The sequence below is a fragment of the Anopheles maculipalpis genome, chromosome 2RL, assembly GCF_943734695.1.
Source record: "Anopheles maculipalpis chromosome 2RL, idAnoMacuDA_375_x, whole genome shotgun sequence".
Taxonomy (NCBI): Eukaryota; Metazoa; Arthropoda; class Insecta; order Diptera; family Culicidae; genus Anopheles; species Anopheles maculipalpis.
Window position 1 is genome coordinate 47842834 of NC_064871.1, and position 25533 is coordinate 47868366.

General features: G+C 43.0%; 4 protein-coding genes across 6 annotated transcripts in view; 1 reads left to right on the forward strand and 3 right to left on the reverse strand.

Moving 5' to 3' along the window:
• Window positions 1-25533, reverse strand: part of LOC126558551 (annexin B9) — a 214663-nt gene that overhangs the window by 144107 nt on the left and 45023 nt on the right. Inside the window, exon 1 of one of the 2 annotated variants that reach the window (XM_050214583.1) lies at window positions 11701-11705. The exons of the other annotated variant lie outside the window; for it this stretch is intronic. The gene's annotated coding sequence lies outside the window, so the exon portion shown is untranslated. Of the gene's footprint in view, window positions 1-11700; window positions 11706-25533 lie in introns of those variants that run through there. 2 annotated transcript variants of the gene reach the window in all.
• Window positions 1-25533, reverse strand: part of LOC126558057 (flotillin-2) — a 153070-nt gene that overhangs the window by 126614 nt on the left and 923 nt on the right. The gene's annotated exons all lie outside the window — the stretch shown is intronic.
• Window positions 3662-5646, reverse strand: LOC126559777 (glucose dehydrogenase [FAD, quinone]-like). Its single transcript, XM_050215951.1, has 2 exons — window positions 5256-5646; window positions 3662-5184 (listed from the first exon to the last, which is right to left on the reverse strand). Exons 1-2 carry the CDS (start codon window positions 5644-5646, stop codon window positions 3662-3664), a joined length of 1914 nt encoding a protein of 637 aa, XP_050071908.1.
• LOC126557579 (glucose dehydrogenase [FAD, quinone]-like) lies at window positions 8820-10717 on the forward strand. The gene is made up of 3 exons (XM_050213393.1): window positions 8820-8991; window positions 9080-9271; window positions 9339-10717. The coding sequence occupies exons 1-3, from the start codon at window positions 8820-8822 to the stop codon at window positions 10715-10717; spliced, it is 1743 nt and encodes a 580-aa protein (XP_050069350.1).

Sequence of the window (25533 nt, forward strand, 5' to 3'; positions counted from 1 at the left end):
TCAACACTATGTGTGATGACTGAAATAATGAACATTATTAATGAGGCTTTTGCTCATTTTTATTTGCCTTATCCTGGGCTTCTTGCCGGGTTGGCAAGCCAACGAATAGTTGGAGATATAAATATTGCCGAGTTATATATATAGAATAGCCGAGTTGAAGATTCAAACCTGTCGTGCTGTCGTGTTACCTCCCTCCCCTCTCGTCACCAGTTTAAATTGAATCGCAAAACCATCACTAGCGTCTTGAACGAGCGGAAGCTGTAACAAACGACTTACATGTACTCTTGGAGGTTTTAGGAACAAAAAAAAGTGAAAGGATTGTGCCAAACAAAGCCTTCGTACACGATTGTTTGTTGAAAAAATCCTTTAATACCTGCCTGCGAGTGCTCCTTTTGCATCCACGATATCAATGAACTTTTGGTGTAAAAGACCTGTGCACAATTATCAGCGAATGCCCTTAAACAGACATCACAATCAAACGAAAAAAAGGAAACGTGTATCCAACGATCTAAAATTTAGCCTATTTTATGTGATTCACTCACACTGACTTGTGATTCATCAACCCTACTTTAACTAACTTTGCAAACATAATCATCAGATGCTAATAAACCATGCACAGTTTCTGTTTCGTTTGGCATTGAGCATTCTTCGTCTATCTTCCCGATACGGATGACGTACACGCCGGCACCATCGCGCACGATACGCTGGAAAAGTACCAACTTTTGTGATCAGAATTTCAATTTCATCGTCCGAGTTATGCATTTAATGACGCCTCTCCCCAATCAACACTCACGGATGTTTCAACAACGTCACGGTACTTTTAATCGATCTGTTTGTTTCACTTGAACCTGATAGTCTGATCGAAATGGTCAATGTTTATGCCGGGAACGAAAAGTTGTGAGGAAAATTATGACCCTTGCACTAGACACACCATCGCACATCACCGCAGCCATGATTTATTTGGTCTAACGATCCACCAGGTCATGAGTGTCATGTATTGGTTTATTGATGATTATTCATCCGGGATTTTTCAATTAACTTAAAAATAACTTTTATGCATTGTGCACTGGTGCAATATATTGCATAGAGAAGATTTGCTAACCACCAAGCGACGAACCGCATTTTGAATTTTAAATTGCATACTTGCAGGCGTAATACCTTAGGAACAGAGCTCTGAACCGCCAACGCGAGAATTATTTGTTTTATTTGTTATTAAAACAATGTAATGGAAAAAATGAGAACCGTAAGATAATGATGAAAGTACATTTAAAATATGAATAAATAAGTCATAAATTTTGTCATTTGTTGTCAACATTTGTCAATTTTGTCAACAAATCATTTTCGTGCGAGTGGTAATAACACTTCCTGTGCTCTCAAGAAAGAACATGAAACCCTCGATCTTCAAGAAGTGATGAACTCTCATAACAGCTGTGACGAAATTTATCGTAGATTTGTATTGCGTGCTCTTCGAACTCTAGAAATCGCCCTGCAGAACCCAACTTTTGTGATCTTTTTGATTCGAGGATATACAGCTTACTTCTGACAACCGCAGAGATGTATTTGCTGTGATTTTCGTAGCAGCCATGACTTCGCTGAAGGTGATCTTAAATGAAAACGGAGGTCGGTTCACTGTAGGGAGCTAGTCTGAGTTTGATGCGATTAGAATTGCGGTCGAAGGGCTCGAGACTCGTTCGAGTCGATTGGGAGTTAGTGATATTTTAAAAGAGATAAGTCGTTCACACCACTAAACTTTCGCTCGTTTTAGTTCGCTAGTTCTTCGGCAGGATGCCCAAGCAAAAAAGAAGATCCTCCTGCGAAAAGAATCTAGAGAAAACGATGGGGGAAGCTCAAATTTATTTGCAAGTCTGATTTGTATTGGTGATATTGTTTTAATGTTGTAGTAAAAAAAAAGCAGCGGCTCGGTAGTGTAGGCGACAACGGCGCCGGTCTTCAAACGGCAGGACCGGGGTTCAGATCCAATCCGGACCGTCCCCTCGTAGTGAGGACTGACTAACCTTTCTACGTAGTATTCATAAGTCAAAACCAATACAAGTCAGGCCGTTCTTATGAAAAAAAAGATGACAAATTTTGTCCGAATCCTATATTCAGCAAACATTCTTTAAAATATTGCCCTCTTGTACCGTGCAACCTTAGGCTAATTATCTGATGAATGTCTCAAATATAAATCTCTTTCTTTTATTTTTGAGCGTTCATGATGAGACATTACAACGTATCGAACACAGAACTATCAGAGAAAGTACTCCTATGGAGATTACATAAGGAGTTTCGCTGCTCAGGTCGATTGAGAGATATTTTTCACAAACAACTTTAGTTGCTCGTCTTGAGTTTTGTATAGGTATGTACATTTGATTTAGGATAGTTTTCGCCGTTTTGGACTCCTAAATCCTAGATTTACAACAATAAAATCAGAAACAAAAAAAAAATTGGTTTCCTATCAAATATTTGCTGCATTTGAACACTTTTGCGGAAATTCAGCGGAAAAAACTACCTTTTAGATTTTTTTGTGTTATATAAAAATTAATTTATAAATGATAAATGGATTTGAAAAATGGATGGATGGCAATGGACAAATTTATTTATTTATTAATTTTTTATTGAGTAAGCCGGCATATCCTCGTCGTATTGTCAACACCCTGTGTGACTGGAACAATGAACTTTAATAATAAGGCATTTCCTCCTTATTCTTTGCATTGTCCCGGGCATGCTCGGTTGACGGGAATTAATAAATGATGGATGTATTTTTTAATAGAAATAAAAACCAAGAAAATATTTCCTTTTCAATTAAAAATATGTGCCGAGCTAGAAAAATTACAAAAAAGGGGAAGAAGATTGTATTTTAATAGACGGAGCGTTAACTTTTTCACACAATTTTTGGTTAAATTTTGAGTTTACGATTCGTGTACTATGGATTTATGACTTTTAACTAAACAAAAAAGGAAGCAAAAAATCAACAATTATTTTAATAATTTCCAATATCAGCTAGTACACAAACCGCTATTTTATTCCTTGTTTATTTGCTAACATCTTAGAATTGAACCTAATATACCAATTAAGCAGTAATAATTTTTGCACTACTAATCTTTAACTATGAACCTAATGACGAACATCAGACATTTTGTTTTTCACATTCCGTTTTCAGCACCGATCTCACAAACGATCAGCTGTTTCACACGGTAAACAAACGATTATATCATCGAATTAACTATCGTCATTAGCATTCTTTCGTGTATCGGTAACACATTTTTTCATTCCGTTTGACATTGGCGCTTAGGTCTGCGAACGTCTCCAAGACACGATCACGAAATTCTTCACCGCACGCAGCCCCCAACTAGTACCACCGAATATAACCTATTTCCGATGGTTGTGGAACGTCATCCACCGCCGATCATATAAAATGGAATTTTTAAGCCATCCCCCCTAACGTTATCGGTTATCCTTGACCATGGCGATATAGGCAGCACTTATCACGCACTCTAACCTTCAAACTTTTTCCTCTACCACGTGTGTGAGGTTTTGGTTGTTTGGTTACTTCCATCTAAAAATTGTTTCTTCAGTGCTTTTTCTTAAACACTACACACACACACACACACTCTGACAATTCATCTCAAAACAATAACAAATGCACCATAACACCCTCTCATTAGATACCGGTTGCAGTTGGGATATTCTGTCCCAACCATTCGGTTTTGATCAAATCAGATAACTTTTCACCGATCATATACGCCGTGGCCGTCGGATGTCCACTGGTCGGGTAAGGAATCACACCAACGTCGGCCACCCGCAACCGATGGACACCGTGCACCTTCAGCTGCGACGACACAACCGCGGTCGGATCACTCGACGGTCCCATCTTGCAGGTCGATATCTGATGGTGTATCGAGGTCGTCTGCGTCCGGATGGCACAGCGCCAGTAGTCATCCGAACCGAACCGAAAGTTAGCACAGTTCGGCAATGGCACATCGTACAGCTTCGCATCGTACCGCCGGGCGGCCCGTGTGTTCATCAGTGGCAACGCCGACCGGATACCCTGCAGAATCGTTTCCACATCTTCCGGTTCCTTCAAACTGTTGGAGTAAAACCGAGGCCAGTGCAGCGGGTTGCAGCTTTTCAGGCGCAGGTAGCCTTTCGACTTCGGATGCAGTAACACGATATTGACCGTCATTGCGTCCCGTTCGTTCGCTTCCAACGGTTTATAGATGCTGTAAATCGTGTCCGTCAACCGGAACCCGCTACGTATGCCGCTGCCATGATCGGCCGCCTGCGATCCACCGGTCAGAATGTACTCAATATTGGGCAGGTTGGCCGGTGTGGCCGCACTTTCGGGGTTCGTGGTGTTGCGAATGAAGGCCACCGCTTCGACCCCACCTGTCACCGTCATCGGTCCTTGGCCTTGCAGATACGACAGAAAGGCATCTAGCGTAAGGACGTTGTCACCGTGCAGTGAAAGGTTAGTCGTGTTAGTGACGAATGCAAGCCCAGTAAAGTATATGTGATCATACAGCGTCTGTCCGACGGGCAGGTCCTTTGTCACGGGAATCCCAATCTCCTGCAGATGTTCCTTCGGTCCGACACCGGACAGCATTAGTAGCTGAGGTGTCTGTAAAGCACCGGCGGTCATCAGAATTTCTTTTTCCGCGTAAACCGTGAAGCGATTGCGATCTTTAATAAACTCCACACCGTAGGCTTGCTGCGTCGTCGCATCGATCAGTACGCGTGTGGCACGTGCACTGGTAAGTATGTGCAGATTCGGGCGATCGAGTATCGGTTCGAGAAATGCGGTGTACGCGGTCAGTCGTCGACCATTTCTAACGTTCGACTGAATGTATGACACACCGATCTGTGACTCTCCGTTGTAATCCACATTATCCAGACCGAGCTCACGCCACGCATTCACAAAAAGTTTCGCCAAACGGGTGCGGTAGGGCAGATATCGTACATCCAGATTCCCTTCCGTCCCGTGATACTTGCTTACCTCGCGAAGGAAAGATTTCTCTGACTTTAAAAAGTAAGGCAGAATCTCATCATAAGACCACCCTTCATTACCGGCCGCAGCCCATTGGTCGTAGTCGTATTTGTTCCCCCGCACGTACATCATATAATTGATCAGAGTCGACCCACCAAGACCCTTGCCACGTGGATAGCTACATCGTTGATCCTTCATCCCTGCAAAGATATGATAACGTTGCAATATATAGTCTGCTTTAACGCATCGCATCGCATTCGCTTATCCTTACCCCAACAGGAATAGTTCTGTGGTTCGGCAAGGTATCCCCAATTATAGCTAGTTGACTGTAGATAGGCCGAAAAGATCGGCACCTGCACGAAGAGGTTCTCCTGCTCACCCGCCTCAATCAGCAGCACATTCCAATCCTTTATCTCACTTAATCGGTTTGCTAGCAAGCATCCCGAAGGGCTCGCACCCACTATTATAAAATCATACTTCTTCAACAATTGCGCCTGTTTTACACTATTCTCCTGTAAAGATCGCACATTTGCAGAGTCACTGTCATCAGTACCGCCCACATCCGGACACTGACACATCGAGCATCTTATCGTAAGACACAAACACAGTAGAACCACTTGCAGTAAGCGATTATTTCTATTGCACAATATTATCGCACTCATCGTTACTAACTCTACCTATGCACGTCAGCCTTTTATGTGCGACCCCGACCCAAAAACGATCAACTCTACTCGGTGTCCGGACCGATACTAAACTAACGATATTTGATCGTGTTAACACTACTGCTGTTTTTTGTCAAATCCTTCGCTACTGGTGCGTGCATCCTTCTCTATCTTCTATCTTGACCGGTTGCATACAGTGACACTCACCAAAAAAGTGGTTCATTTAGATTTCCAAAAGCATTCCTCTATCTCACTAGCTATCTGCTTTCCGCCTCAGCGATTTACCATCCTCACCCTTCGTACGATGCATATAAAGACAGCAGAACACGGTGCAGGGTTGATAAACACACACACACAACACACACACAGCAAGGCAACAATAACAAACCTACCCAAAATGACCATTGCAGTTGGGGACCATAAAAATTCCGCACGGCTTGAGGTGCGGTTAGTGTCAGTGGTGAGGTTCCTGTATCGCGTAGTACCACTCGATACGTCACGGTCACGCACACCACGTTAGTGGTGCAGGATCGTATTTAAAAAAAAACGTTTCTTATTTATTGTCAATCTTGATGCAGGAGGGCACTCACAATCGAACATCTATGAATCGTTAAGACGTCGAATATCAAAAATATGCTTTTTGAACCAGACTACTTACAACTGACGAGGTACTCGTAAAAAAAATGTCTTTCTGATAATGATCTGATGCATATCTTTACAGTGTTTTGACATCTTTTTCCCTTTTCTCTTTCAACATAAGTAGTACCAACATACAAAGAAAGTAATTTAGGTCTTGTTTTGAGCAGTCAGTACAAATTTTACATCTCGTAGGGCTTTTGGGAGTTTTGGAACACAAATTAAATTTTTAAAAACTCTACATCCTTTGTTTATACTCAGCTTATTCTTGTTTTACAGATACCATCACAGATTCACCCGCAAAACACGGAAGGAACCTAAAAGCACTGACATTACATACGGACTTTAATGTTTTTCAACAAGATACGGAACATCTCATCCGCAGGAAGCCCAAGTCTACCGTTTGCATCGTCTTTGTTGTTGGTTGCAAAGGAGTTTTTCCGGTTTTTGCGGTGTGTAGCGATCATAGCGGGGCTCTCGCTCTATACAAGAACCTTGACAGAAGCCTAGCAGACTTGGAATTCATACTGTCAATGGGCTGATTAGCAATCGTTCGATGTCGTGTCAAAACCCACGAAAAAAAAAGTTACTAGAATCGTCACCGGGTTGTTTAGGATTATACCCCTGAACACCATACCATTTAACCAGCTTGATAACCTCAACGATTAGTGGGTCAGCAGAGCTGCCAGCTTTGAAGTTTTTGTCGCATGTGCCAACAAATACTGGTTTCAAAATTCACTAATGCCGACAGGTGAATGTACTATTGTATTTTATTTTTATTCCTTCTTTGGCACCTCCATTAGGATACTCAATGGAATATTGTAAAGTACGTGGTCCGTTTTGGGGCAAAACATAAAACTAATGTACAGCAAACGGAGGTAGATCGTTAAAATGTTGATGCTTCTTTAACTTTGTTATTCTTTTTTGAAGATGCTTAAGCCATTTTTGTTTTAAACGCTCCACAACGTTTTCACACGTTTTATTAGAATTAAGTGACTATCGAATTTGGAAATCTTCGACCAAGTTACACAGTATCGTGATCAAAATACTATCTCATTGAAACTTTTTGCAGATGATACCTTCACTCACAGACACAACACGAAAAGGAACTAAATTTGTTGTGTTAGTCAAAGTGTCTTCCCTTCACCGCATTTAGTCGGCATGACAATCGAACTTCGCGTTCGATTGACTTAAATATTTTGCACCCGCGTGTTACGGGCTAATTGGTCGAATTCGGCACTGGCAGGGCCGTACTGGAAGGTCATTGTACGACTGCTTTTACGTTTATGTAACCATCAGACCAAACCCCCATCTCACCGAGTACCGGAGCTATCCAGCTGCGTTCACCATTGCGTAGCTACCGTCGCTGAACTTGAAACCATCTAACGTGACCTACCTTAACCCGCCCACGCGAGAAGCATTTTTCGTTGTTAGGAAGGATTGAGAAATATCCATCTTGCCACGGTTACAACAAAAACCCTGAACGATTGATAGCGGTTATAAAAGAAGTGACAGCTGGAAAAGCAGTCAACACCGATTGATATTTTCACGTCGTACGTCGGAAACTAAGATACGGTCTATATGCTTTGCAGAAGTCTAGATAAACTTTTTTTTGTCGCGTAAATGTCCTTTAGAAAAAGAGTGAATAAATTGATGGTACCTGATAAATTCAGACGAGAACTGCGCGAGCAAATCCTTCCTCTCAGAAGCCTTCACGCATCGGAAGGTTTTCTTCCGGATAGCAATAAATATAAGGAAAAATGTTCTCGTCTTAAATTGAATCTTGATGAAGCACGTTCATGAGCACGTTCAAGCATGGCATGAGCAAGAGTAATGATAACCCGGAATTGTAGTAATATCAACAATTCAAATAGAACAAAACTGCCATTGTATGAGTGATTGCTTCAGAACATAAGTTCTTCAGGTTTGGGATGATCTTCATAAAATTATCACCCCAGGATTCTTTCGTTAGCATTCCAGTGGTCTGGTCTCCTCTATAAAACTGCTCCACGCAGAATGGCAACCGTAAACCGTAGAAGAGGAAACAGGTTTTCGACGTTTATCACATCAAATGCGTAACATACTGTTGGTTTAACTGGTGGAAAAGTATCGCAAATGCTTCACGCTTTTATTTGCTAATGTAATATTTGAAGTGAGGCCACATTTTTTTACATAGTTTTATTTTCCATCACACGAGCGTTCCCATACTTATGGAACGAGCGTAATGCCAATTCGTTTGTACAGGAAGTTGGTCGAATAAACAAAACGTAGGCAAATGTTTAATATTTCCCATTATAATCACGAAACCTGTTAAAGCAATCCATCGCTCGCTTTCTTTCACTCTAGGGAATCAGCAAGAATCAAACCCCAAAATGATCGAGAATGGCAACAGTGGCGACGCATTTGTTCTGATGCCGGTTTAACAGTTGGCTTTCGATCGTCTAGACGGTCGTATCGTGAATTTATGCTAAACGCACAGGTTCGCACAGTGAATACCCGTTACCTGAAGTGATTTCTTAGTGTTTTCCGAAAACAGCATGCACTGGATCAGCAGTTCACCGTTCCTGATCGTTTCTGCCATTGCAGGCATAGCACAATCCTTTTTATGGGGGCCACTCTACATAAAAAAGCAGCAATGGTTACATGATAACTTCGTGCTACCAACGACACCATCTTCTCCACCAAAGCCGCCGCCATCAAGTCTACCCGGTAGAGTTCTCGCACCACGCGGGCGCTCCGCGCGATAATGTCAAGCGCCGAATAAACGTGTCAATGAACCTTCTCGCTTAATTCACAGATGCGGCGAGCTATAGGACTGTGTACGATTTTATTGTTGTTGGTGGTGGTACGGCCGGTTCGGTGATCGCAAGCCGGTTGGCAGAGTTACAACAGTGGAATATTTTGCTAATTGAAGCGGGTGACGCGTCCAAAGATGGCCAGTATCTTAGCTGGAACATTAGAGCCGAGCCTCAGATGCAATCCTGTCTCGGTGAGCAAGTGACGCAAAGAAGATTAAGTGTAAACTTCTCGTTAATATGAACTATTTCACTCCGCAGGAGATCATGATCGTCGGTGCGAAATACCGTCCGGTAAGGGATTGGGAGGAAACACTTTGATCAACAACATGCTGTACGTCAGGGGTAGTGAGGAGGATTATGATACGTGGGCGAAGCAAGGCAATAAGGAATGGGCCTACCGAAACTTACTGCCATACTTCTTGAAGCTCGAAAATTATCGCAACAACGTTTCCACCGTCTTTTTCGAACGACAACAGCGCGGAAAAGGTGGTCCAGTACCAATTCTCCGAATGGAAGAAAAGTCTTCCCTCGTTAATACTTTTGTCGCTGCTTGCAATCGCATCGGTTTACGAACGGCCGATTACAATACAGAAACGAACAACACCGTAGACTACGTGCAAGTAACAAACCGCCGCGGAAGGCGCATTACATCCACCGACGCGTACATTTTACCCTACAAGCAACTTTTTACCAATCTGCACATCATGACGTCAGCACGAGTTACCAAGGTGTTAATCAATTCCCGAACCAAACAAGCGGTCGGCGTGAAAGTAATTGTTAAAGGCCAAGAGCGTAAAATACGAGCAACCAAAGAGGTGATTCTTTCGGCAGGACCCATATTCACACCCCATCTCCTACTGCTATCCGGCGTTGGCCCAAAAGAGCAACTGGAAGCTCTGGGTATTCCGATACGGGAAGATCTACCTGTTGGGAAAAATATGAACCTACGATACATATCATTTCCATTACATTTAGCAACAAACCGAACCTTAACGACCGCTGTATCACCAAAGAAGTTGGAAGCACTTGCATTTGTAAACACTGAGCCACAAGCAAAACTTGAAAATCCAAGCCATGAAATTCTGTTCCAGTACGAACCACGGAATATGCGAGAGTATTTCTCGCTCGGACTCATCCACTTACAGCCAGCTTCGAAAGGTTTCCTTAAACTTGCCACTGCTAACCCTATGGACTATCCGTTAATCTACACTAATTTCCTAAATCATCCAAACGATATGGAAGAAATTTTGCGTGGCATTGCGGAATGTCTTAAGATTTTACACAGTGAAGAGTTTGCAAAGCTAGGTTTAAGGACAAGAAAACTAAAAGCTCCACCGTGTGATCAGCTTCGGTACGGTACAGACGAATATTGGCGCTGTGTGGTACGGCATGTAGGTCATGCAGCAGATCAACCGTACGGCACCTGTCCTATGGGCAGCAGAGAAAACGGCCAATCAGTGGTATCGGCAGAGTTAAAAGTCCATGGCATTGAAAATCTGCGAATAGTCGATGCCAGTGTAATGCTGCCGGTTTCCAATGGTCATACGCAGGCTACGGTGTACGTGATAGCAGAAAAGGCATCTGATTTGATAAAAAATTCTTGGGACTGGGGCAACGAACTTGAACGGCGCCTGTAGATACTGGCACGTTTAAATCCAACGGTTGCATCATCATTTGACAAACATGATTGCGCCGAAATGTATGCAACAAACGTTTCACGTGAAACGTTTCCAGAACTGGTATAGTTCAAAGTGAAGGTATTTGAAATACGCATCGCGCAAGCATGAATTAATTGTAAAATAAATGTAAATTCCTAGCTTTTTAACAGAAAATACTGCGTTGTTATCACTTATTTTTAGAACTTATCATAAGAGAACTTTTATCTTCCAACAAAGTGAAAAGTTTAATTTAAAAATGTTAAAAAACACAACAAAAAACAATTTTTAAGCAATTCAACTAAATACTAGAACTATAGTTATCTCCAAGAGCATCAACCAGTATTGAATTATTTCACTCTTGGGCCTTAATAAGCACATTACATTAAAACAACATGCGTAACATAACATAACATTAAAACAACATACGTGTCATGAAGTTTAGTCGTGTTTTACTTTACCGCTTACACATTTCCGGAGTAAAATGTAGCCTTCAGTCGTGATACAAGGCACGGATCTCGCTTGTCAGGGGTTTTGTTAACTAGGCCACAATTCAATTCCAATTATACAGTACCTGTAAAGAAAACAAAGATATTTAAGATGAGTATATTAAGCAAATAATTAAATCTTTTAAAAATAATATAAATATTGATGAACGCCGTATGCCCGGGATAATGCAAAATCTAAGGAGAAAATGCCTAGTAAAATTTGTTATTGTCTACACATGCGGTGTTGACCATACGGCAAAGAGCTGTCATATTGGAATAAGATAAAAGTTTTTTTTAAAATATTGATCATTCAAACTGTACAATTTCATCCATTTTTTTAATCATACAGAACCTTTTCTGGTTATTATTTGTTCCTTAAACATTATTAGCAAAAATTTATAGACTTTTATTTATAAAGAACATCAATTAAATCCTGATTCATCTTAAATTACAGGCACAGAGTTAGAAACACCTTAAAGCTCATTTTTACGAGTGGCAGTTAAAAATTTTACATTTCATTCAAACGTTTCCTTATTGTTTTAGGCGAGGTTAGCTACCGGTGTAGCACATAGTACGGAAGATTTCAAACAACTGCGAAATTCGTTAAACGCATTACTTAGCCGAACTATAATGAACATTACACTTACAACGAAGGTAGGAGCTTGCAAGTGAAAACAGGTACGCATTTTTAATGACTGGTATGCTTCCGTTCATGTTAGCATAGCTGCCCAGCATCTTCCTTATATGCTTCCAATTCGCGCCACTTGGAGCAGAGTGCCAGACCGAGATTGTCTGAAGGTCATGGTAGGCATGGGGTGCGTCTGTCATATGTGCCACTTGGTACAACAGTAAAATGGACACACAAAGAGAGACGAAAGACACCAACTGACCGAAAATATAAGTTCTTTGACAGCCATATTGATGTGTGATGGCACGATCTTCTATTCTCTCGCGAAAACTATTCAAATGACGCGAAAAGATGTTGCAATTGGTCACGCTACACGTCACCTATACAAATTTGATCTTTTGTGCTAAATAACAAAATGTCACAAACATTTTCTTAAATACGATAAGCGATAACAACGTCAAATCGTAACCTGATAAAAAAATTAATATGAAATTTCATACTTTTGCCGAACCACGAACCACGAACTATCAACCCAACTCCCAATGATTGTCCAAGTAAAGCAATCTTCCACCTACACTGCCTCCATCACCCACCAATTAAGCCATTTATTATACAAACAATGTGACATCGCAACACTCTAAACGAACCACCAGCAATAAGCCGCTAGAAAACACCACACATATGCCGATGACTAAATCAACCAGACGATAAGCATGCTCTTCGGGCGGTGGTCGATGTGTGTATCATCCATTGCATCGTCCACCCTGGTGTGTGTCTGCTGTACTGCAAACGAGACTGAAAGCGTATGTTTACCCACGGGTTTGCCAAAATGGTGAAACAAGAGAACTCTTTCAGGTCACAGCTAGGTCCAACTTCCGTCCCGATCGTCTTCAACGGAACACTACGACCAACAGGCGAAAGACTAGTCGAATTGCACAGCATATAACGTTGTATTTATAATCGTTGAAGGCCGCTTCGTGTACGTTGTTATAAATTGCTTCTTCATAACAAATTTCCCGGCGAATGTTTGAAAAAGAATCGTTTAGCTGTGCACTTTCATCAGCACAGAACAACAACAAGGAATGTATCGAACATCATAATTCTTGACACGGAGCACATTGAGTGTGGGTAAAGATTTTTCCGAACCGGTTCGCGTCTAGACATTGTACACCGCACACACACACAAACACTCGGTGGAAAATCAATTGCCGTGTCTACCACACCATGCTGTTGCATAGGTGCAATAATGCAGCCTATGCACACGGTATAACTTATGTAATTGCAATCACCTTTCTTTTCACCCTGTCCGGCAGGTTTACGGTCTGTGTGTGTATGTGTGTGCTCGCGAAGCGAAAGAACATCCTTACGGACAATGAACTAGCCCCAACGAACGTTATCCACCTGCTGAGGGTCCAGGACCCGATATAGAACCAGCGGTCGGTCATTGGCTCACAAAGCACGACAACCTGTAGCCTGGTACAAGCCTAAAGCTTCACACCATACTTTCTTCCACCCTAGAAACATTCTTAGTGAAGAAGAAACGGTTCGGACAAAGAAATTCCATTGCTGAGTGAGGTGTGGAGCCAATGTGCGATTAAAGTCCGCCAGCACTATGTGGAAGGTGGTCCTCCAGCCATACCACAAATGACCCGAAGCCAAGAACGCATCAACAACGGTAGATACCAGAGACGAGGAGAAAGTGCAACAACTTGGCTCCCGCAAATCTCGCATCTTTACGTGAGATTAATATGAAATGCGCGTAGGATTTGTGGCGCCTTCCAGCCACACAGGATTGGACAAAGGCACTAAAAAAATACATCAAATGGTGAAGAAACAGGTGAACAAACTTTTTACCAGCACATCCTTTCGTCCCATGCCAGGAGAGGTGTGGAGTTTTCCATCTTGCATGGAGGTTAATTAGTAGCTTCATATGCTCTTGGGTTATTTGAGTTTTTTTTTGTCTTCCCAACATAGTTGCTTTGATTGTTCAGCCCAAGTTAATGACTTCTTCTCGGTGCCAAAAACAGAACGGGGGAAAGTTTACCGTTGACACCGATTTCGTTGCTAGCGGAGCTTAGCGAGTAAAAAGACACGCTAAAAAATGGTGTCCCCTTCTGACTTAAGACTTTGCTGACCTAGTAACAGGCGTGTTAGTCGGTACGCTAATTGTTCTCTTAGTCACTGGAACAATAAAAGACATTCATCACAAATAACACAACACACGTTAAGAATGGTGTTGAGAAAAACTCACTTACAACAAGTTTATCCTCAAAACGGTTTGCTAACTGCTATTTACATAATGCTATAACGATGCAAAAATATTATCAAGAAACAAAATATAAATGTAAACCCAAATCAAGGCACGATTAATCTTGACCTCAACAATCCGCAATACAATCCATTAGCTCAACGTTTAACGGTATAATTTCCTCCCAGCAAACTATATTTTTTGTAAACCAAAACAATCAACCAATCCACAGCATTCAACCAGACACACCTCCCTAAACTGAAGGAAGCTTATATCATATGTGGAAGGAAAAACAGTTCGAACCCTCCGAACCTGCGATACGTGAAAATCCATTCCTTCTCTTCCCATCGCACGGCTTTCCATTACACAACCGTCCGGGAATCCGATCGATCATAATACGCATGGTCGTGGTAGGTCGTACTAAAAGGCCAACGACAACAACGACGGCTCATCATCGATCTTCGCGCATTAAAAGCCACACGATCCCACCTCTCCCGAAGCGCATCCCCTCAAACACACAGCACGCACACTTCCCCAAAGTCACGGTCTTCGCCGTAGAGCTCCTTCGGCGATTGTCAAGTTCATGGTTGGACCCACGGAAGACGTTCCAACGCTGATCAGTTGTGCTGCGGACGGTGTGCGAAGTGGACGCGTTACGAAACGCTACAAATCAGTTGCGCGCGGTGCATTTGTTTTGGAGTAAACACGCGAAACGTTGGACATCCTTAACAATATTTCAACGCCATGCGACATTGCTGGATTGCGGCGATTCTAATCGCTGCCTTTGGTGCCTTAACAGTGAACGGATTCTTTCTGCTGCTTAAAACGCTCGCCCATGCTGGACGGTACATTAACGAACACTATCCGGATGGTAGGCAACAACAATCGCTATGCATTTCCTTTCATCGGTCTCGGCCCGATCGTGAACACTTTCAAATCGGACACACCACTCCATAGATAGCTAGCACCAAAGAAGCAGGAAGTAGCAAAATGCTGCAATCTGCTGGGAGAAAAAGTGAAATTTCACTCACGAGACGATAAATTGTCCAGCGGTTTCTCTTCCGTCGTGTCTTAGTGATCTCTTGTGTGGTCGTGATTTGGGAGTTTGAGTTTGAGAAGATGCTGTTCCTTTGCGCTCTTTTTTATATTTTGATCTTCTAATTATGTTTCTTTGCTTGCTAGAAGGTGTCTATAACCGACAATCATCAGTGCCTGAGTATGATTTCGTAATTGTTGGGGCTGGAGCGGCCGGTTGTGTGCTTGCCAATCGTCTATCGGAGAACCCACAGTGGAAAGTTTTACTACTAGAAGCAGGACCGGGAGGGAATGATCTTCAGAACATCCCACTGCTGACTACGTTTCTGCAAAACTCCCAGTACAATTGGGCGGACATTGCCGAGACACAAAATACGTCCTGCTATGGTATGAAGTGATGTACTAAAGAGTTAGTTCCAGTTTTCTCGATAGTTTTTAATCTTTAATTATTCACCGTGCAGGCATGATCGATCAACGTTGCAGCTTACCCCACGGGAAAGGACTCGGTGGCTCAACTCTGATCGACTACATGCTTTACGGCCGTGGTAATCCCTCAGATTACGATCGATGGGCCGCCCAGGGCAATCCAGGCTGGTCACACGCAGATCTGTTCCCATACTTTCTCAAATCAGAACGCGCAGAGCTGCGTGGACTGGAAAACTCTTCCTACCACGGTAAAAACGGTGAGCTGCACGTTGAATTTTCACCATTCCGTACCAATCTGGCGCGCACCTTCGTGAACGGTGCCCGAGAGGCTGGCCATCGCAAGATCGACTACAACGGCAAATCACAGCTCGGTGTATCGTACGTACAGACGACGGGACTGCACGGTATGCGTCAAACGGCGTACCGTGCGTTCGTCGAACCAGTGCTCTACAAACGTCCCAACCTGCACGTCCAACCGTACAGCCAGGTGTTGAAGTTGCTGATACATCCCGACACAAAAACTGCGCACGGCGTACAGTACACGAAACACTTCCGAAATTACGAGGTTCGCGCACGCAAAGAAGTGATCGTCGCGGCTGGTAACATCAATTCCGCCCAACTGCTGCTACTGTCCGGTGTGGGCCCGCGGGAACATTTACAGAACTTTAACCTTCCGCTCGTGAACAATCTGCCCGTGGGACAATCTTTCGTCGACAGTCCCGTCTTTAACGGGCTTACGTTCATTCTGAACGAAACCGGCCAAGCATTGCTAACGGACAGCCGGTTCCAGTTACGCTCTCTCGGTGATTACTTCCGTGGCGAGGGTCCACTGACGGTTCCCGGTGGTGTGGAAGCTATCAGTTTTGTACGAACCGCCAATGCTACCACCGAACCAGGTGTGCCAAACGTTGCGATCGTCTTTTCGACCGGCTCGCTCGTCTCGGACGGTGGGCTTGGATTGCGCAAGGGCAAACGCATCAAAACAGCCATCTATAACAAAGTGTACCGTCCACTGGAGCACGTGCACAACGACCAGTGGACGGCCAGTGTGGTGTTGCTGCATCCGCAATCACGCGGACATTTGAAGCTGCGTAGCGCCAATCCTTACAGTGCGCTTAAGATCTATCCCGGATACTTCAACGTCGATCGGGATGTGGAAATGATGCTCGAAGGCATTAAGGAAGCGGTTCGCATCTCCAAATCACCCTCCATGCGCCGATATGATGCACGCGTCCTCGGCATACCGCTTCCGAACTGTGAACAGTTCGACCAACGGGATGATGACTACTGGCGCTGTGCGATACGAACGTTGTCCAGTACGGCCTACCAGCAGATGGGAAGTTGTCGGATGGGACCGGCCGACGATCCGCTTGCGGTCGTTGCACCCGATCTGCGTGTACACGGTGTCCAGGGATTGCGTGTGGCAGATGTGAGCGTGGTTCCAACCACCATTTCCGGTCAGTCTGCCGCGATTGACTACATGATTGGCGAGCGGGCTGCCGACATCATTAAAGAGCAGTGGCAGCAGGGTAGTGATGACGCCGGTGACTCCGCACCTCCGGCCGCATAAAGCAGTAGACACTAGTGATATGTTAGGGTTAGAGAAGACAGCTCAATAAATGCCGCTATTTATTTGTAAACTTTCTTGCTATATTTACCTTCTACAAATGTCCATTTGTCGCGGCCAATCGTCGCCAAACGAAAGTGAAACGTTTCGATTCTGTTTGTACAGTTCCGTGTCTCCAACACAACTTTTGTTGACAAATTTGTTTTCGATGGCTGGTTTAATTTTCATACAGTCTTCTTATGTTTGAAGTTTCCGCTTGTCGCTATTTTTGCATCATGCGATGCGACCGCGTGATGAATTTGGATGAACGGTAGTCAGCAGCTGATGTTTGAGCAGGCAGTTTTCTCAAGTGACTCACTCAAGCACTACTTCAACGTGTCTGATTCAACGGGGAACGAACTCGTGCTTGAGACAAATTGCACCGGTAGCGTAAAGTGCTCTTCCGGCTCTCTTGTCGCCGCAACATAGGAACAATTTATTCCCAGTTTGGCTGTCTTCCCACAAGGATCGGATTCCAATGACTCGTAGTATCTATTACGGTTTGAAGTATACATGCAGATAATTAAGCACAAAAGGTGCAGTTATTACTGTCACGAGTCGTGGGAAATGTTCAAACAATCTAAAACAGCCGTTGGAAAGTATCTTTTGAGGTGAATTATTCTTGCGCTTGCGCTATTTATCACACATCCACTAAAAATACATTTATCTCAGCTAATGTTTCATTCATAGCATTGTAATTCTTGCTCTTCTTTCGGTGAACAATAACAATGGAAAAGACCAACATCATAAACATGTATATTACAGCCAGAATTGACACACATACATGTGTTTATGTTGACTTTGACTGGCCCATCGCTGAAGCTGCCTGAAGCCTGGTTTCGGTCATAAAACGAAGGTATGCTGTCGTCATTCAAATGCATCATAAAACAGGCAAAAGGGACATCATTTATTCATCTCGCAACCGTTATCTCACAACCCGAACAACGAAGCGCGAAGTATCTACAGGACCTGCTGCAATGGGCGAAGAGTTACAACAACGGTGCATACCAAAACGGCAGCCTAGTCTCTTATGCCCAACGTTTTCCAACACCCTCGCGCTTTAGAGCAATTCTATACCACCACATCTATAGTCACGCCGGTTTGCTGTATGTATGCGAGCTGGCTTTCCCTGCTTACAATCGCTACAATAGGAAGAATGAAAAAAAACCGAGAGGGGGGAAATCTTGCTGTTGCTAGACGACAACGACCGCAGGGTGAATATCAGCAGGCAGGCCGGATTGTGCCGGTAAACCATGGAAGCCCATCCACCACACGTACCACAGTCAGACCAACTTCAAAACATTGCATATGCATCCAATTTCCCGGACGGTTGTCTCACGTTCGCTCTCCCTCGGGTCATTTTGCAGATGATATGGCAAAAGTGAAACCCCCGGTAAGTGCAACCACCCCCTCCCGAAGCAACACAACAAAACCTTAACCTTATCGAAAAAACGCGCCTAAATGGCGGCAACCCTCTTGCACAATCGTTTGAAAGATGGGATTTTTGTTGCTTCGCTCCTTTCCTTTTATTCAGCAGCTCGCTTCTGTTGCCCTCCGTGTGCTAGTGGTTGTCATGACGTAGGGAATCCCTTGCACACTTGCCAGTAAACATGGGACTAGTTTGTTCTGCGGTGTGTCGCCAAACGCAGAAACGGAAACAACAATGAACCGTTTTCCATTCCCAATCGTACATCCGGCCGAGGGCGGCGTAGGCTGATGATTCACTAATCGCCGTGATGAAAGATTATGATGAACGCTATTGCCCACCCGACACCGTAACGATCGTTTTACCATGGCCATTAAACTGTTCTAGCTCCTGCTAACCTTTGTCTGAATCGAAGGCTTTTTAGTTAAACAACCTCAAAGCCTTGCGCCACAAAGTACATTCTATAAGAGTGGACATTCTATAACGTAGCGCGAAAAGCAATGACAATAGTAAAAATAAATGTTCGCCCAATTTCAGCTTTTTGGAGCCGCAAGGATCGATTGCTTCTTCGTCTTTGTTACAGAATAATTGAATAAGTTCCGCAGATAGATGATTGCCAAAGGGCTGCTGAGGTCTGCTAAATGACATGTTTATCGACAACCAGTGCCCACTGTTGAATTATATGCTTCACAAGCAATGTTAATCACTCATTTAGTGTGATTGGCACATGAAAAGCTTTGTCTGAGACATGCAGGGGGTGTTTTGTACAAATATTTCCCTCTTGTTCATGCTATTTTCCACCGTTTAGACGGATAGCTTAACCCCTTGTAGTCCAAAAATCTTAACGATACAGAGAAATGCAAATGATAGCGTGCGGCGAATCAACTTTAGAGAATAGTGCAAGCGCTTATGAAATCCGCGACCACTGATATAATAGATAATAAAAAATAGATACAAAATCATCCAAAATAGTTACGGAAGCCGGTGCGATTAATATGGAGCATCTAGACTAGCCGGTTGGTTGGTACAAATATTTTTTGTACCTAAACGGTGCTGTCGAACCGTTGCACGACTGAACGATTTTTGAACGCATTTGTATATACGCACTGGTTCAAATATCTAAATTCAAATCTTTAATTTTTTTTCGTTTGATGATAAAAACCAAATACTTTGTAATTTAACACTATATGAATTTAATTTTCATTTGGTTTTCGCGCGCAGAAATGAAGTAATTTTATAAAATATTATTGTAAAAAAGTTGGTTTACATTTTCCACTCTTCAACCGACTATTATAAATTTTCGATATCAATCGCAACGGCTTCCATAACTATTTTGGATGATTTTGTATCTATTTTTGCTGATTCGCTAATGTATTTGGGGTTTTTATATCAGAGGTGGCGGATTTCATAAGCGCTTGTGTTATTCTCTCTCCCTGCCGCACGCTATCATTTGCATTTCCCTGTAAAGCGTCAATTCTTTCTACAAACTCGAAAAACACTGTCAGTTGTACGCAATCTATCCCCGATTAAGCAATTTCATTTAGCTCCGAAGGCGTATCTAGAGGATTACCAACCTATATCCAATTTTTTTAGCTCATTAAACTCATATTCGTGCTCATAATTCTAATTCAATTAAAGATGCTATAATATTTGTTCCGTAAAAAACATACAAAATACAAAAGAATATTCTGACTGGGCCATTAGCTAGAACACATGGTTATCGAAAGTTCGAATCGAGAAAATTGCCAGGTGGTTTAGACACCATCTTTGAGTATTAATTATTTATTATTAATTATAACGACTCAGCGCCGTATTTCCAATGGTGTCTTAATTAATCAACTTTAATTTGAGTGATTTTTGTCCATCCATTTCAGCTTGTCTTTTAGGCTAGCCTTAAGCTTCCACACCGAACCGCATCTAATGCAGTAAAATTTTCCCTCCCTCCATGTACCTTGCCAAAGAGCTGTTCAAGTAAAAATATGTCTTCAAACAGTTTTTACGATATTCTATTTCGTACCGAGCGAAACAACCCCTTTTTGCAGGAAGCGCATCGTTTTCAAACAAGACCTAAAATTAATTCTAAATAGCATACCATTTTTCCTTCCCCATTGCCACATACACACACACACACTATAAAGCGTCACGAACGGGTCGGCGAGTTGTTGGTGACGAGCGTTAGAGAATACATTTCCATCTTGGCGGGTAAACACTTGAACCCTCGAAACATTCACCCTTCAGAGCAAACCCGAATCATGTTTGTTCGGGTCAGACTGCCACGCCGTACACACGTACAGATTCGATAATAAAGATTTTAAAAAACCCAGAATCCTTGCAAAGGCGGTTGTTGTGAATACTGGGCTCTCTATATCAACAGCCTACAGGAACACAACTACACACACACATTATGGAGTGAAAATCGTTTTGATGCAATATTTAAAATATGAATATTTACACTCACAACTCCATGGTAACTGTTGATGAATAACTGTGGGTGGTGAAACACAAAACAAACCAACAAAAAAAAACGGACGCCATCACCTACAACTTTCCCCTCATTGGCTTAAAACCAGAGCTCGTGCTTATGTCGAGAGTTTATTTCCTCGGCATACCATTAAAACCCATAAAAGATCTCAACAGTTTTTTAGCTGGCCGCTTACGGTCGTTACCAGAGCGTGCGTTTTGAAGGAAGTTTTGAAGGAAGTGGCAGCATCCCGTAGCAATAAAAAGAAAAAAACTTCCTACCACGAGTTTTGTTCTCGACGTAGTTTTGGAGTCGACGTAGTACCGCACAAAACATTACACATAAATATATTAAAAACAAAATGCAATGACTGTAGCATATTTTAGTAATTCTCTATCCATTCTTCAATTACTACCATTTTTAATCTCCCGTCTATTTTTAACTCCACTCTTCGGAAGAAAAATTTCCAGGAGAATGTATCGACCATTTCCATGTCCTGCCTTGTTACCCCTATTCCGTATTTCTTGTTGTTTAACTTGTCACCGTTGACGCTAGTCCACACTACCAGCAAATCCTGCTGCTCCGACCCAGTTTCAGCGCCCATAAAACACCCAGCACTGCAGCATCCGTCCAGCGAGGCAGGAAATAGCGAACATCCGCGACAGACTTCATCGCTGCCAGCAGAACCGCACACGAGCGAAGAGAGCCTTATGGTAGTATTCCACCACCAGTAGTCAGTTTTCTATTAGCCTGCTGGCAGACTTCACTGGCTCTGCTTTTTTTTTTTTCTCCGTTTCCCTATATGATTCAGCTCCATCGACCTATCGGCCAAGCAAAGTGGCAAAAATTTTGCGCAACCCAGCATCATCACACCAAAGTTCATCAGCGGTGGGGTCAGAAATGAGGTCCCTGAAAGAGGATGAACGGAGGTGCTATACACCAGCATGCGGGATACACACGGGCTATATTACAACTAGCTATTTTTAGCATTCCCGAACGACGCTATGACGTCAAATGAGACAGATGAAGGAAAAGTGGAGCAAAATGTGGGAAAAAAAGTCTCACCATTCATTCGCTGGGAATGGAAGTAAAGGCCCTAACACATCCTCGTTGGAAACGTGATACTAGTAGGATGATGGCACGAACCACAACAACAAACAAACAGCAAAAACGTGGAAGCAATCGAGCGATTGAACATCAAACATGGAACTATCACGTGATAGACACATGGCGGTGCACGAAAGTTCGGATGCGTACAATGGAGTGGCGGTCCTGCCGGAATTTCTCCAGTGATGGCAATGGCGCTTTAAATCGCCTTTCCGCCCTAACGTCATTAATAGAGTCCTTCCAGTTGCTAATGACAGTTACATATTTACGAATAATTTATACATCTATGACACATGCCACCATACACACATACCCATGCCGATGTCTATGTCTTGGTATCGATTTTACTTATACACCAACCGCAGGCCATTGAAAGCATCCTTCCAGAGCAGACCTTGCGCGAGATACTAGTGTCAACTTGAGAAGACGGATCACGCTTACTAGTGAATAGGCTCGCCCTTCCATTAAGAACGGTGAAGCAGACTTCTGTAGCTAACATTTCCTATACGAAGGAGCGATATAATATCGCAAAATAAAAAGGAAAACTAAAACGCAAACTATGACTATAACCGACGAAAGGACGAGAACACAGCAATGGTACAGGCGAGGGGAGGGGGGGGGGGTTGATGACGCGACGACCCTTTTATGGGACATTCTGGCGCCAGCCGTGTGAGGATGAGTTTTATGACGGTGAGCGAGTTTCCTTCATGCGTACGAACGACTGAGAAGAGGGCAGTTAACGCTTATAAAGGCGAGCTCCGGCTTGGGAAGGAAACTTGGAACGCATCCGGTTACTTAAAGTTGGTTCTGGACCGGTACAGTGCTGCAGTTATTACTTAAATGTATTAGGTGGTAAGGTGATGAATGTAAAAGAGTGTAAAAGGGTATTTCACAGTGGTGGAAACAGTCTGACCGAGCAAGGAATTGCCTAAGCGAACACGCATTACGATAAAGGTGTGTTGCAGCACAAGCAGAAGCTTGAGGCAGAGGATTTATCGCCTGTGCAGCAAACGAAACCGATACGTGGTGTGTAACGTTTAATTAACCAAAGTGCCCATCCTGGCGCGGATCGATTTTTGGCTGCACCTTGTTAGACGGCTGTCAATCACTAAAGTAAATAAGATATTACTCAGGTTTCAAGCTGGGAGGATAAAACAATGCAAAGGTGATGATGCCAAGGACATACTTTACAGGGTTGATACAATTGATAAAATCCTCGGAATTTTGATTTACATAAATTATACCATTCTTCTACATTCAGTCACCAATCCTGTCTTTAACTAATAGTAGACGCAAAATGGTAAGAAATATTTTAAAAGAGAAATTATACCTTACAAACCTAAAATTTAAAAAACTTATCAAAAGCACAAAGAGGAAATGAAGCGAAATAAAATTTTGAATGGCAATAAAGGAAAAATATACGCAAAAAAAAAACATCTGAAAAATTGCATTTTGAAGCGCAGGGGGTATTCGGAACTAAGAACAGCCAAAGAGGAGTTTATTAACGACTCAAGTAAAATCTCACTTACTTATCAGGCGCTAAAACCGCTTTGCGGTTTTGCCCTGCCTCAGCAGAATCCGGAACCGTTCACGGTCCCGCGCCATCGTCCGCCAAAACGTTATCCCGACCTTGATGGAGGATGATTCCACGCCATCCTCCCACCTTAATCTGGGTCTACCACACCTCCTCTGTCCGTGAGGACGGTCTAAAAGGACTTTCTGAGCTGGGTCGTCATACAGTTCATCGGAGCTTGGCGAGCCTAATTCGCTGCACGACGGTGAGGACGTCATACAGATCGTACAGCTCGTCGTTGCAGCGACTCCTCCATTGTCCTTCCACACATACGGGGCCAACGATCCTTCTGAGTATCTTCCCGTTTCCTTCCAAACCTGTCGCGACAGGTTTTTTGGAGTTTAGATGTTTCCTCAGGCTGTAGAATGACAAGCTCGCTGCCAGCATTCCAGCGCGGAGCTCCGTCTCTATCGACTTCACCTATCCGAACTTCAAATTTGCGATCACCTATCCGTACATCACCCCTACGTAGTTCCAGATTTCTTAGTAGGGCAGCTGATGGCGCCAGCATCAATTTGCTCTTTGCCTCGTTAATCTGCTACCCGTGGTTTTCTGCCGCCTGCTCGATCTTTTGGTAGGCCTCTGCTACATGGGCGAGCTTCAGACCAATGATGTCTATATCATCAGCGCATGCCAGGATCTGGGTTGACTTATAGAAGATGGTTCCCGAAGTCTCCACCTCCGAGCAATGGATGGATCCCTCTCTAGCGCCAAGTTGAATAGGAGATAGGCGAGCCCATCTCCCTGACGCAGGCCTTTGGTGGTAGCAAAGGGCTCTGAGCGTTTTCCTAGTGAAATATATTTTAATATTTTCAACTCTTGTTGAACTCCCGATAGTAGATTACCAGTGGATGAAACATGCTGCAGTACAATGTCCAAAGACAATTGGGGTTCTTGAAATCACCAGTTACCCGAATGATGAATCCAAAATTTTGCTTTGGTCCAAATCAAGCTTTGAACTTCAGTTTGTCATAGAATATGACACCAAGGTCTGGAACAGATGTAACTCAGACCAGATAAGTATGGAAATTAGAATAATTAAATGAAATAGGACTACGAGAGTGTGAAATAGAAATGACAAAACATGTAAAAAGAAACATGTTCTGAAGGGCCTCAAATATAATTCAGAACTTAAGAACCATCGACAGGGGAAGAATTAGTTTTTTTTTATTTTTTTATTTTTTTTCCAGAGCAGATAACAATTTTACTTTGGCCGAAGCTTCTTCCTTTCTGGCATGATAACCTCATGAGGGTTTGCCCTACCATTAGAGGCTTCTTAAACTTCGTTATGTCCGTTAGCCCTGCGTACGGGGAGACAGTCCGGACGTGATTTGATACCCTGTCTGAACCTGCTAAGACTGGCGCCTTTAAAGAACCGTGGGCCAAGGAATCAAGAAAAAATTTGGAGAAAAGCCTGAATTTCAGTTACTAAACTTCACTTGGTAAAAGAGTTAATTATTTGACTGAACAATCTCAAATCAAAATTAACAAATTCATTTAAAAAAAACACTCGAATGCGTATTGGGTAAAATAAAAATATACAAAAAAAATTTGTTTTCGCATTTTTAAGGTACAACATTTAAGAAGTGTATAATGTTCCAGTTTATGGGGTGATCTTTATGTGGGGCTACGCTCAACGACACAAATAGGCATGTGTTTGCCATGTTACGGTTGATGGCCATTGTTCAGAAGTATCATTTTACACATCCCAGAGCAAGTGAACTATTAGAATATGTTACATTGAAAATCGATTTTCCACACCCATCTTACTCTGCTTCTTTCGTTGTTAACTAATAGAGT

Coding starts and splice junctions, on each gene's coding strand:
- LOC126559777 (XM_050215951.1), bottom strand. CDS start 5,646: ATGAGTGCGATAATATTGTGCAATAGAAATAATCGCTTACTGCAAGTG. Junction 5,185..5,255: donor ACAGAACTATTCCTGTTGGG/GTAAGGATAAGC, acceptor ATATCTTTGCAG/GGATGAAGGATCAACGATGT.
- LOC126557579 (XM_050213393.1), top strand. CDS start 8,820: ATGCACTGGATCAGCAGTTCACCGTTCCTGATCGTTTCTGCCATTGCA. Junction 8,992..9,079: donor GCCGCCATCAAGTCTACCCG/GTAGAGTTCTCG, acceptor CTTAATTCACAG/ATGCGGCGAGCTATAGGACT. Junction 9,272..9,338: donor TCAGATGCAATCCTGTCTCG/GTGAGCAAGTGA, acceptor TTCACTCCGCAG/GAGATCATGATCGTCGGTGC.